General features: G+C 39.7%; 1 protein-coding gene across 10 annotated transcripts in view; it reads left to right on the top strand.

Annotated features, from left to right (window-relative positions):
- Positions 1-14,588, top strand: part of LOC112822309 (uncharacterized) — a 52,926-nt gene that overhangs the window by 19,707 nt on the left and 18,631 nt on the right. For all 10 annotated transcript variants that reach the window (XM_073895338.1, XM_073895333.1, XM_073895336.1 and 7 more), the window contains one exon: positions 6,648-6,904. In XM_073895338.1, the coding sequence (XP_073751439.1) occupies positions 6,648-6,904 (257 nt within the window). The remainder of the gene's footprint in view (positions 1-6,647; positions 6,905-14,588) is intronic.

Below are 14,588 nucleotides of genomic sequence, written 5' to 3'. Positions count from 1 at the left end.
TCTATTCACTGCATGAATTTAAACTTTTTTGTCATAATCAACTTTATTTCTTTCTGAGACATACAAAAATAATTATCATGTGTTTCTGCCCAATAATGGAGAAACAGGTACAAGAGGGGCTATATTTAAGAAAAGTCAGATATGGACGTGATAAATATTAAAGTGTTCAGTTGGTGATTGTGTTGTCTAGGCACGACAGTTGAACAGTTGGCATAGTGCTGGATAAGTTGTTTAAATAGGAGTTAAACAACTTGTAAAAAATGTTACTGATAATATGTGTAATAAGGCCTGGCGTGTTAAACTTAAAATAAATGTAAAGTGTTTTGCCAGTATTTTTAGTTGGATTTTTCATGGAAATTTTTTATTTGTGAGGGCAATATGACTGTGTTTATGCAGATAAGATGTTTTTTCTTTCCTTAGTGTAGTAATAAGGCAAATAGTAGAAACCTGGTAGATGCAGCCTTGAAGGGGGTGAATGGAAAATTGGCAATGTCAATTTTGCTGCTAAAGAAAAATATACCAAAACCAATTATTATTAATTTTACTTGCAATTTTTATTAAGATAATTGAAGAAGCACATGCAGTTTTAAGAAATAATAGAGAGAGATCCTTTATACACTTTGCTGAGTTTATCCCGTAGTCAATTTTGTAAAATATAACATAATGTAACAACCTGAATATTGACATAAATGCAACATGGTCTACCAGTCCACCAATCTTATTCAGATGTCCCCTGTTTTACTGGTATTCATCTGCGTGTTTGTGTGTATAAAGTTCTAAATAATCAGTCAAGATACTGAACAGTTTGAACACCACAAAGATCTTTCCTGTTGCCATTTTATATCCACACCCACTTCCTTCCTACCCTCAACCCTTGGTAACCACTAATCTTTCCTTCATTCTAAAATGTTGTCATTTCAAAAATATTTTATACTCAAAAAGCTAAACATAGAGTTATCATGACCTTTAAAAGAAGAGTGATATTATATGATCTGAAGTGACAACTAAGGATAGAATAGATATCCTTTGCTTGTGTCCTTAGAACATTCTGCTCATACCACTATTATTATACCCGTTAAAGTATATTCTAATTATTTGTTTTATAATTGGTCTCCCTAATGAGCTGGGAAATTTTTGAGAGTTCTTAATTTTCTCCTGGCACATGCCTGGAACATAGAAGATACTGGAGGCTTGTTGGTCAAATGAAGAATGGCTTAGAGAGGTGCTAGATGGGAAGCAGGAAGACCAAGTGGGAGGTCCTGTAACAGTGCATGAGATGAACAATGGGGCCCTAAAACAAGACAAGGCAGCAAAGCAGCAGGCATGGGAACAGAGGGATAGATATGAGAGACATATTAGAGGTAAAATGAACAGACCTAGTAACTAGAGGGGAGGATTTAAAAAAGGGTTAATCAAAAATGACTCTGATCTAATTAACATGTTTTTACAAAAATATAAATGAATTTTGAACTTTCCATTTTTAAAACATTTAATCTTATTATCTTTTCTAAATGGATTTTTCATAGAATACTTAGCCCATTATTTTAAGTAAATACATTTATAATTAAATAAATCGGTCTTAAAACAGGCTCTGATCTGCAATACATAGACATAGGGATGAAGCAAATCATATTTTGGTTAAAAAGTAGAAACTGACAAATGAACACCTGGAGAAAGGAGTGGATGTGCTCAAAAAAGGCTACAGGGGCCCAGGGCTGGCTTAGTCAGTAAGAGTATGCAGCTCTTAACCTCAGGGTCATGAGTTCAAGCCCAATATTGGGTGTGGGGCCTAGTTAAAAAAAAAAAAAAAGCTACAAAAGAATAGCTCCTTTGTAATAGCTAACATAGGAGTAAAAAGTTTTACTTGTATGAAAAGTAAGAAGGGGGGAGAATCTGACCCTAGAGTTTATTTAGCACAAGTTAGAAAAATTTAAACCAAACCATTTCATTATCAACCAGTGATGGTGAATAATTTTCTTAACTAATCACTCCTTTTCTCTAGGGAGAATTTGTTAAATTTATTATTTCATTAGTGGTTGTATTTTATTCTAAGAAATTTTAGTTTAATGATACTGTAATTTTTTTTTAAGAATTCCTTTCCTCACTACTTCAGACTGCAAAACTGATTCCTATTCAGAATTTTGTCAGAATGTCCTAAAAACCCAACTTCATATTATAAGCCATGTTCCTCTATGGTAGGAAGGCTGTAGTATCCTTTGAGAATTGCTTAAGGGTCAAGACTATAGAGCAGCTTTTAATAATGCATATTTTGGGGGAAATGGAATAGTATTTTAAAAAGAAGATGGGTCTGTGCCAAAAATGAAATTAAAAAGCAGTCTAAATGATGAAGTCAGTGCAACCTAGAGACTGTGGGGCTGGCCATGAAGTGTTCATTCAATTCCAGACTCTTCTTCACCCTGGGAAGCTTTATAAAATATAAGATGAATTTTAAAAACCCATGCATTCATTTATATCTTCTGTGGTCATTTAAAGAAACCCTCCCCCCCCATATAGAATTTGTTACATCCAGTTTAGCACAGTTCCTTAATATCAGCACAAGGAATCCTTCCATGCAAGAGAAAAAGAACCACCAAAGAAAACTGGAAAGAAGTAATCAGGGAGGAAGAGAAAAAGGAGTTTCATGAATGCCAAGAATCAGTCATGGATTCACTGCAAAAAGCAGAAACCACCTTAAGTATTTCAAACTGAAAATGATTTAATAGAGAATTAAATTCTCTAAATTATTAAATTAAATTTAATAGAGAATTAAAAAGAGCATTATGTATACAGAGTGATTGGAAGTTCTGGGTGTGGGAGCTGAGGCCAGAACTGGATGAATGAGTTCAAGGACACACACTGTGGATGAGATCCTGAGGTCAGGAAGTTGCTGCAACTGCCGCTGAGCCTTTATTTTATTTATTTATTTTTATTTTTTAAAAGATTTTATTTATTCATTTGCGAGAGAGAGACAGAGAAGATGAACAGGAGAGGGGCAGAATGGAAGCAGACTCCCCACTGAGCTGGGAGCATGAAGCAGTCCAGCCCCAAGGACCCTGAGATCATGACCCCAGCCACAACCCTAGAGGAAGTCAGATGCCTTAACCCACTCAGGTTAAGGTGTCTGACAGAGCCAGACACCCTCCACTGAGCCTTTACTGCACAGAGCTGCTTCTCAACCCCCATGAAGCTGTTAGCTAAGTAATGCAATGTTTTTCTCTGGCTCCCTCCTTGATCTTGCTTACCAGCAGAATTAGTGGTGGGAAAACGGCCTCCTCTCTATTCTAAATTTTGTGGGAGTACATCTCTTTCGTGCAGCTCAGTGTACACCTAGCATGGCTCTCAAAGTGTAGTTCCCCAGACCAGCAACATGAACGTCACCTGGGAACTTGGTAGAAATACAAATTCTCAGACCCCATGCCAAACTAGGAACTCTGGATGTAGGCCTAGCAATCTGTTTTTTAATGAGCCCTCTAGGTGATTCTCATGCATTGCTGAAGTTTGAGAACCACTGGCCTAGAGAACCCCAGGCCCCACAAGGACTCTGGAAACAAAGTTTTATTTCTAGTTCTGCAGAATAAGAAGACATCATAGGGGTGGAAATAGATACCAAGTGCCAATGACCATATCCAGAAAAGAGCATGGTCAATGGTGTCAAATGCTTCAGTGACATGTGGAATCTGGTGACAACTGAAAAGAAATTATTGAATCTGGTAAGGGACCACTGGTGACTTTTGAGAGAAGAGTTTCCGTGGTGGAGAATAAGGGATGAGAAATGGAATGATATAAAAATGGAATTATAGTGGATGAAGAATGAGCACAGAGGATTCTTACTGTCAGTGTGGCTGGGCAATGAAGAAGAGAAATGGGCTTTAGCTTGAGCTCGAATCTTTCACTTAATCTTCAGGATCTTGTTTGTGCCCTCTACCACCTCTTCTCCATTTCAAATATCTCAGTCATTTCTGCAGCTAATTAGGGAAGTTTGTGGAGTGCCTTTTGTATGACATAATTTCAAGTTCTAAGGGAGCACAGACTTCAATTTAGTGTGTACCTGCAATTTAGCTGTATGTATTCAATTTAGTCTATTATATTTTTGTATGTGACAGACACCACGTTAGGTCTTTGATATATGTTATTTTTATTCCTTACAAGCACAATGTGAGGTGCGTAAGAAAATTTAACTGACTTGCCTATGGCCACAGTTTGTCTTGTTCCTCCAAATTTTGAGGTCTTTCTCTTCTTCCATACTTTCTTTCTCTATAAACTCCATGGCCTCACTGAAGTGTGTGTTTTTAGTGGTGATATAATAAAAAAATACATAACAGTATGTTTTGAGAACATTGTTTTAATTTCACAGAATTTTTTAGAACTAGAACACATTTTATACACACACTGGACTAAAAATTTAGTTTAAAATGCCTTGTCTTCCCACTGCTGTACTATTAGGAATTATAGCATTTGTCATTAATGCAATTTTTTTCTTTTTTTTTATTATTATGTTATGTTAGTCACCATACAGTACATCATTAGTTTTTGATGTAGTGTTCCATGATTCATTGTTTGTGTATAACACCCAGTGCTCCATGCAGAACGTGCCCTCCTTAATACCCATCACTGGCCTAACCCATCCCCCCAGCCCCTTCCCCTCTAAAACCCTGTTTGTTTCCTGGAGTCCATAGTCTCTCATGGTTCATCTCCCCTTCTGATTCTGCCCATTTTTTGACTTGATTATTTGTTTTTTGGGTGTTGAGTTTGAGAAGTTCTTTACAGATCATGGATATCAGCCCTTTATCTGTAGTGTCATTTGCAAATATCTTCTCCCATTCTGTGGGTTGCCTCTTTGTTTTGTTGACTGTTTCTTTGCTACGCAGAAGCTTTTTATCTTGATGAAGTTCGAAAAGTTCATTTTCGCTTTTGTTTCCCTTGCCTTTGGAGACATGTTTTGAAAGAAGTTGCTGTGGTCGATGTCCAAGAGGTTACTGCCTATGTTCTCCTCTAAGATTTTGATGGATTCGTGTCTCACATTGAGGTCTTTTTTTTTTTTTTTTTTGTCAATAACTAAATATTCCTGACCCCTTTCTGGTTATACAGCTAATGATTTTTTATAATGTCAAATCAAACTTGCCCCCTTTCCTCCTCTTTTACAAGTTTATCAGTCTATTAAGAAATTTGAACAAATTAGGTTACATTAAAAGTTAATTGACCCCTGAATGTTGCCAGTACCTCAGTTTTCTTTATCTAGTGAGATTTCTTCCCTTATCAGATAGAAGAGCAGAGACTTTTTTTTTTAAAGATTTTATTTATTTGATAGAGAGATAGAAAGAGCCAGAGAGCATAAGCGGCGGGGGTGGGGGGGGTGGGGGCGGGGGTAGGGGAAATGGCAGAGGGAGAGGGAGAAGCAGGCTTCCCACCAAGGAGGGAGCCTGACGCTGGGCTCTATCCCAGGACCCTGGGATCATGACCTGAGCCAAAGGCAGACACGTAACCGACTGACCACCTAGGCGTCCCTGGTCTTTTTCAGGTAGCAGCTTGTGGCTCTCTTATGTTGCTTCCCCTCTCACAGGCCATCACTCTTCATAACTTTATGATCTTTTCTTTCCTTTATTTGCCTTAAAAATATAGTCAATTAATTAATTAATTAATTTTTAAAAGATTTTATTTATTTACTTGACAGTGAGAGCGAGAGAACATAAGCAGGGGGAGCAAGAGAAGGAGAGGGAGAAACAGGCTCCCCGCTGAGTAGGGAGCCCAATGCAGAGCTCCATCCCAGGACTCTGAGATCATGACCTGAGCTGAAGACAGACGCTTAATCATCTAGATCACCCAGGTGCCCCAAAATATAGTCAATTTAAGCCTCATTCTTTCTTCTCACTCTCCTATTCACCCATTTCTCTGATCAGCACAGACAAGGCCAGGAAACAAGTGGTATAAACATAGGCATCTCTTTGTGAAAGAGGCCTCTGAACACATTGCCCTTCACAACCAGCATAAAGCAAGCATCTATGGCCAAAGCATTAAGTATTTCTTTTCTGCTAGGAATTATACAATTCATAACAAGATTTAAACAACTTTAATGTTGATGAGAACAAAATAACTTATTCCAAACCCTATGTGTCATTTTGATGGATTTTTTAAATTATACTGCTTTAGTTTTTATTTTATTTTTTTTAAGTTTATGTATTTATTTAAGTAATCTCTACAGTCAACATGGGGTTCAAACTCACAACTCTGAAATCAAGAGTGCAAGCTCTTCCACCTGAGCCAGCCAGGCACCCCTTGAAATAATTTTTAAAATATATGTAACATTGGAATATACTGTTAGGAGATTTGAGGGTCTTTATTTTATTGTATCATAATGTATAATTAGGGCACCTGGGTGGCTTAGTCAATTGAGTGACTGACTCTTGATCTTGGCTCAGGTCATGATCTCTCGGGGACCTGGGATCGAGCCCCAAGTGGGGCTCTTCACTCAGGAGTCTGCTTCAGGACTCTCTCCCTCTTTCTCCCTTTGCCCCAACCGCTGCTCGCTCATTGTCTCTCAAATAAATGAATAAGTCTTTTTAAAAAATAATGTATAACTTAAATACCCATAGTGATTTAAAGTCATGAATTTTCTAAAACCAAAATTATGATTTTCCCTTTCTCATTAGCTAAGAAATCTTCAAAACAAGCTTCTCATAAAAGAAACTTCCTTGCAAGAAATGAAGAATGAGCTAGAAAGTTACAAAGAAAATAATGTGCAACAGTCTTTCCAGATAATGTCCCTGAAAGATGATATCAAGGATCTAGAGGAACTTATTGCTTCTCTAACCAGAATTAAATCTTTGAAAAACACCAATATTCAGAATCTTGAAAGAGGCAACTGGGATCTAACTGAAAGAATTATAGAACTAGAAAACCGTCTAAGGTAGGAAATTTTCTAGTTTGTTTTCAAACGTGTCATTTGTCATAGCTTGAAAACAGTATATAAACTTCACATTCCTGATTGATCACAGAATTTAAACTTAGTAGGATTTCCTATAATACCTGACTCAAAATTACTATGTTTAAAAAGACATTTTTATTGAGATATAATTCACATACCATTAAAATTCACCCTTTTAATCACTTGTACTTCATTAAAAAAGAAAAGAAAAAATTCACCTCTTTAAAGTATACAATTCAGGGCGCCTGGGTGGCTCAGTCGTTAAGCATCTGCCTTTGGCTCAGGTCATGATCCCAGGGTCCTGGGATCGAGCCCCACATCAGGCTCCCTGCTCCGCGGGAAGCCTGCTTCTCCCTCTCCCACTCCCCCTGCTTGTGTTCTCTCTCTCGCTGTGTCTCTCTCTCTGTCAAAATAAATAAATAAAATCTTTGAAAAAAAAAGTACACAATTCATTGGGGAGGCATGTGCTATGGTGAGTGCTGTGAATTGTGTAAGACTGATGAATCACAGACCTGTACCCCTGAAACAAATAATACATTATATGTTAATAAAATAATTTTAAAAAGTATAAAATCCAGTAGTTTTTAGTATATTCACAAGGTTGTGCAATCATTGACTATTCAATTCCGGAACACTTCATCACCCACCAAAGAATCCCCATGTCTATTACCAATTACTCCCCATACCATTCTCTCTAGTCCCTGACAACCACTAATCTACATTCTTTATCTCTGGACTTGCCTTTTCTGGACATTTCACATGAATGCAATCATACAATAGATGGCTTCAGTGTCTCACTTATTTCACTTAGCACAATATTTTTAAGATTAATCCATGTTGAACCATGAATCCGTATACTCCACTCCTTTTTATGGCTGAATAATACTCTGTCGTATGAATATACCACAGTTTTCTTATCCATTCATCAGTTCATGGACATTGGGTTGTTTCCCTTTTTTGGAGGGGTTTTATGAATAATGCTGCTGTGATCATTCTTGTATGAGCTTTTATATGACTGTATGCTTCATTTCTCTTAAGTATATGCCTTGGAAGTAGAATTGCTGGGCCATAAAGTAACTCTATGTTTACTTTTGAGAACTTCCAGACTATTTTCCAAGGCAGCTGCACCATTTTACATTCCCACCAGCAATGTATGAAGATTCCAATTGCTCTACATCCTTACTAACACTTGTTACTGTTCATCTTCTTTATGATAGCCATTCTAGTGGATATGAAGTCACATCTCATTGTGATTTTAATTTGTATTTCCATAAGATTAAAGAGTTGAGCATTTTTTCATGTGCTTATTGGCCATTTGTATATCTTCTTAGTAGAAATATTTATTAAAATCCTTTACCTAATTTTATTTCATTTTTAAAATTTGTTTAAATTTATTATTAATTTTTTAATTTTTAATTTAAATTCAATTAATTAACATATAATATATTATTAGTTTCAGAGGTAGAGGTCAATGATTTATCAGTCTTATATAACACCCAGTGCTCATCACATCATGTGCCCTCCTTGATGTCCATCACCCAGTTACCCCATCCCTCCACCCTCCCTCCCCTCCAGCAACCCTCAGTTTGTTTCCTATGATTAAGAGTCTCTAATGGTTTATCTCCCTCTCTGATTTCATCTTGTGTTATTTTTTCCTCTCTTCCCCTATGATCCTTTGTTTTGTGTCTTAAATTCCACGAGTGAGATCATATGATAATTGTCTTTCTTTGATTGACTTATTTCGCTTCACATAATGCCCTCTCTAGTGCCATCCACGTCATTAAAAATGGCAAGATTCCATTTTTTGATGGCTGAGTAGTACTCCATTGTATATATACCACATCTTTTTTATCCATTCATCGGCTGATGGATATCTGAGCTCTTTCCATAGTTTGGCTATTGTGGACATTGCTGATATAAACATTGGGGTGCAGGTGCCCCTTTGGATCACTACATTTGTGTCTTTGGAGTAAATACCTAGTAGTCCAATTGCTGGGTTGTAGGGTAGCTCCATTTTCACCTTTTTGAGGAACCTCCATACTGTTTTCCAGAGTGGCTGCACCAGCTTGCATTCCCACCAACTGTGTAAGGGGGTTTCCCCTTCTCCACATCTCTGGCAACATCTGTCGTTTCTTGACTTGTTCATTTTAGCCATTCTGACTGGTGTGAGGTGGTATCTCATTGTGGTTTTGATTTGTATTTCCCTGATGCTGAGTGATGTTGAGCATTTCTTCGTGTGTCTGTTGGCCATTTGGATGTCTTCTTTGGAGAAATGTTTATGTCTTCTGCCCATGTCTTGATTGGATTATTTGTTCTTTGGGTGTTGGGTTTGATACATTCTTTACAGATTTTAGAAACTAGCCCTTTATCTGATATGTCATCTGCAAATATCTTCTCCCATTCTGTCAGTTGTCTTTTGGTTTTGTTGACTGTTTGCTTTTCCTGTGCAAAAGCTTTTTATCTTGATGAAGTCCCACTAGTTCATTTTTGCCTTTGTTTCCCTTGCCTTTGGAGAAGTGTCTCGCAAGAAGTTGCTGCAGCTGAGGTCACCAAGGTTGCTGCCTGTGTTCTCTAGGATTTTGATGGACTCCTGTCTCACATTTATGTCTGTCATCCATTTTGAGTCTATTTTTGTGGATGGTGTAAGGAAATAGCCCAGTTTCATTCTTCTGCATGTGGCTGTCCAATTTTCCCCACACCATTTGTTGAAGAGGCTGTCTTTTTTCCATTGGATATTCTTCCCTGCTTTGTTGAAGATTAGTTAACCACAGAGTTGAAGGGCCATTTCTGGGTTCTCTATTCTGTTTCATTGATCTATGTGTCTGTTTTTGTGTCAGTACCATACTGTCTTGATGATTACAACTTTGTAATAGAGCTTGAAGTCTGGAATTGTGATGCCACCAGCTTTGGTTTTCTTTTTCAACATTCCTCTGGCTACTTACGGTCTTTTCTGGTTCCATAAAATTTTAGGATTATTTGTTTCAACTCTGAAAAAAGTTGATGGTATTTTGATAGGGATTACATTGAATTATAGATTGCTCTAGGTAGCTTAGACATTTTAACAATATTTGCTCTTCCAATCCATGAGCATGGAACGTTTCACATTATTGTGGTCAGAAAAGATGCATAATATGGTTTCAGTCTTCTTAAATTTATTGAGACTTGTTTCAAAGCATGTGATCTATCCTTGAGAATGTTCCATGGGAACCTGAAAAAGAATGTGTATTCCATTGTTTTGGATGGACTGTTCTCTATATATCTGTCAAGTCCATCTGATCTAATATATCATTCAATACACTGTTTCCTTACTGATTTTCTGCCTGGATGATCTATCCACTGATGTTACTGGGGTGTTAAAGTCCCCTAATATTACTATATTACTATGAGTTTCTCCCTTTATGCCCGTTAATATTTACTTTATGTATTTAAATGTTCCAATTTTGGTTGCATAGATATTTACAGTTGTTATATACTTCTGTTTAATTGACCTGTTTGTCATTATGTAATGCCCTTCTTTGTCTCTTGTTATAGGCTTTGTTTTAAAGTCCATTTTGTCTGTTATAATTTTGCTATCCTGGCTTTTCGGGTTTTTTTTTCATTTCTATTTGCATGGTATATCTTTCTCCATCCTTTCGCTTTCAGTCCATATGAGTCTTTAGGTCTGAAGTGAGTCTCTTATAGCTGTATATAGATGGCTCTTGTTTTGGGTTTTTTTTTTAATCCATTCTGCCACACTTTGTCTTTTGATTGGAGCATTTAGAACATTTTCATTTAAAGTAATTATCGAAGGGTGCCTGGGTGGCTCAGTTGTTAAGTGTCTGCCTTCGGCTCAGGTCTCCTGGGATCGAGCCCTGCATCAGGCTCCCTGCTCTGCAGGAAGCCTGCTTCTCCCCCTCCCACTCTCCCTGCTTGTGTTCCCTCTCTCACTGTGTCTCTCTCTGTCAAATAAATAAAATCTTAAAAAAAAAGTAATTATTGATAGGTATGTATTTATTTTCATTTTGTTAATTGTTTTCTGGTTATTTTTGTAGTTATTCTATTTTCTCCTCAGATCCCCTTTCCTTGTGACTCATGACTTTCTGTAGTGTTATGCCTGAATACTTTCTATTTTTTGTGTATCTATCATAGGTTTTGGGTTTGTGGTTGCTTTGAGGTTCATATATAGGACTCTAAATATATAGCAGTTTATAGTAAGTTGATTTAAGTTTGAACACATTCTTTTTTTTTTTAGATTTTATTTGTTTATTTGACAGAGAGAGACAGAGTGAGAGGGAACACAAGCAGGGGGAGTGGGAAAGGGAGAAACAGGCCTCCCATGGAGCAGGGAGCCTGATGCAGGGCTCAATCCTAGGATCCCAGGATCATGACCTGAGCTGAAGGCAGATGCTTAACGACTGAGCCACCCAGGCACCCCAAGTTTGAACATATTCTAAAAGAACTTTTTTTTTTACTCTCTCCTCCATGTCTTATATATATGCTGTCATATATTTTATATCTTTTTATTATATTTTTGTTATTTCTAATTATGGCCTTTTCTTTTTCACTTAAAGAAGTCCCTTTAACATTTCTTGTAAGTCTAGTTTGGTGGTGAAGAACTCCTTTAACTGTTGTTTGTCTGGGAAACTCTTTATCTCTCCTTCAATTCTGAATGATAAAGTTGCTAGGTAGACTACTTTGGGTTGTAGGTTTTTTCCTTTTAGCTCTTTGCCACATCTTTCTGGCTCGCAAAGTTTCTGCTGAAAAATCAGCTGAGAGCCTCATGGGGATTTCCTTGTATGTAACTAGTTGCTTCTTTCTTCCTGCTTTTAAAATTCTCTCTTTATCATTAACCTTTGACATTTAATTATTATGTGTTGGTGATTTGGACCTCCTTGAGTTCATCTTGTTTGGAGCTCTCCATGCTTCCTGAACTTGGATGTCTGTTTCCTTCCCCAGGTTAGGGAATTTTTCAGCTGTTATTCCTTTTTTTTTTTTTAAGATTTTATTTATTTATTTGACAGAGAGTGTGTGAGCGAGCATAAGCAGGGGTTGCTGCAGAGGGAGAGGGAGAAGCAGGCTCCTCACTGAGCAGGGAGCCCAATGCAGGGCTCGATCCCAGGACCCTGGGATCATGACCTGAGCTGAAGGCAGATGCTCAACCAAATGAGCTACCCAGGCACCCCTCAGCTGTTATTTCTTCAAATAACTTTTCTTTTCCTTTCTCGCTTTTCCTTCTGGAACCCCTATAATGCAAATGTTTGTTTGCCTGATGTTGTCCAAGAGATTCCTTACCTATCCTCTTTTTTAAGAAATTCTTTTTTCTTTTTGCTGTTCAGCTAGGGTTCTTTCCATTACCTTGTCTTCAAGATTGCTGATACATTCTTCTGCATCCTCTAATCTACTGTTAATTCCCTCTAGTGTATTTTTCATTTTAGTTATTGTATTCTTCAATTCTGATTGGTTCTCTTTTATATTTTCTATCTCTTCGTTGAAGTTCTCACTGAGTCTACCCTTCTTTCCAATCTGGTGAGCATCTTTATGATCATTACTTTAAACTCTCTATCAGGCATATTGCTTATCTCCATTTCATTTAGTTCTTTTTCTGGGGTTTTGTCTTGTTTGCTCATTCAGAGGATATCTCTCTGTCTCCCCATTTTGCTGGACTGTCTGTTTCTATGAATTAAGCAGGACAACTACTTCTTCTAAACTTGAAGGAATGGTCTTGGGCGCCTGAGTGGCTCAGTTGGTTAAGCGACTGCCTTCGGCTCGGGTCATGATCCTGGAGTCTCGGGATCGAGACCCACGTCGGGCTCCCTGCTCAGCGGGGGTCTGCTTCTCCCTCTGACCCTCTTCCCTCTCGTGCTCTCTATCTCCCATTCTCTTTTTCTCAAATAAATAAGTAAAATCTTAAAAAAAAAAAAATAAATAAATAAATAAACTTGAAGGAATGGTCTTGTGTAATGTCATCTCCTGTATACTATGTGTGCCTGGTGACTTTAGCTGGCTGGCTGGAGCTCTGTCTCACATGGGCTGGGGTTCCCAGTGCCCTCTGTGCTGTGGCTACCATGCTGGGATGGCTGGAGCTCAAGTGAGTGTGGACCTGGGTGGTCCCAGGACTCTGTGCAGACAGTGCAACAGCAGGACAGCTGAAGTTGAATCAAGTGCAAACCAGTGGGTCCTGGGGCTCTTCATGCAGATTGCCCTGGCAGGACAGCTAAACCTTAAGTGGGCAGAGGCTGGGGTGATCCCTGGGTTCTCTGTGCAGAAGGCCCCCTGGCAGGATAGCTGAAACTGAAGTGGGTACAAACCAGACATCTTGGATATCTCTGTGCAGAGGGTGCTCTGGCAGGGCAGCTAGAGCCAAGGCAGGGCATGGGCCAGAGGATTCTGGGGTGCTGCACAGGGCTACCCTGGGAGGATAGCTGAAGCAGAAGTGGGTGAAAGCTGGGATGTCCTGGGGTTTTCAGTGCAGAGGGTGCCCTGTTGGGTTGATTAGAATGGAGGTTGGCATGGACCAGGTTGTCCCAGGATGCTCTGTACAGGAGGCTCCGTGGTGGGGTGGCTGGAGCTGAGGTGGGGTGTGGACTTGGGGTCCCAGAGTGCCCCATGCAGAAGATGTTCTGGCAAGGCAGCTGGACCTGAGGTGAGCATGGGTTGGGAGTTCCCAGGGTGTTCTTTGCAGGGGGTACTGTGGCAAGGCAGCTAAGCCAAAGCAGGCATTAGCTAGGAGGTCCCAGAGTGCTCTGCATTGGGGGTACCCTAGTAAGCTGTCTAGAGCTGAATTGGTGTGGCCCTGGAATTTTCCAGGTGCTTTGTGCTTGTATCACCTTGGTGATACAAACTCCAGCTATCCCTCCAGCTATCCCTCCAAGCCCCAGGGCACCTGGGGCTGGCATGGGCCAGTGACCCAGAGCTTGCAGAGGTATCAGTCAAGGCATCTCTGTCTCTCCTGCCTCTCCATGATCCAGCCATTAGGCTGGAACTCTAGTGATTGCTGAACCGGAGGTGTCCAGCGTGTGCCACACTAGGGCTGCCTTTGTGTGAAAGCTGGGGTTGGTGTGGGCGAGGGGCCTGGGGCTCACTGAGGTAGTAGGTTGGCTATGGTGCCTGGACCTTGTTCACTAGTGTGGTCCTCATCCACACTATCAGGTGGATGGGGAATGTAACTGTGGTGCTCACCAGCCCCTTCAAAATGGACAGTTCTAGCAGCTCCCCCTGCTGTTTTTCAGAGTTCTAGGACTGGCTCTTTTCTATTTTGTTCCTCTTTTATTTAAACTGTGGCTTTTCTGTGCCCCAGGATATCTGGGGCTGATGTGGGCCAGGGGCATGGGGTTTGCTGATGTGACACGCTGGCCATGGTGCCTGGACCCTGCCCTATCCACACCATTAAGGTAAAAGAAGAATGTAAACCCTGGTGCTCCCCAGCCCCTCTACCCAGAGAGAGCTCCACCGGTTCCCTCACTGCCCAGCAAGTTTCTAGATCTAGCTCCTTTACACCCTAGCTGCTCTTTGAAACCTTGGTTGTTCCTCCATGCCCCAGGGCATCTGAGGTGGGTGTGGGCCAGGCTCCCAGTGCTCACTGAGGCAGCAGGTCAACCACAGCATCTGGAACCCTGCTCCCATCTTCATCACCAAGGTGGAGAGGGAACACAAACTGTGCCACCTACCAGCCTCTCTGACCCAGAGA

The sequence above is a fragment of the Callorhinus ursinus genome, unplaced genomic scaffold, assembly GCF_003265705.2.
Source record: "Callorhinus ursinus isolate GAN/ISIS: 27379988/994484 unplaced genomic scaffold, GSC_fseal_2.0 scaffold8, whole genome shotgun sequence".
Lineage (NCBI taxonomy): Eukaryota > Metazoa > Chordata > Mammalia > Carnivora > Otariidae > Callorhinus > Callorhinus ursinus.
The sequence above is the reverse complement of the archived record's forward strand: the minus strand, read 5'-3'. Positions and strand labels throughout refer to the sequence as shown.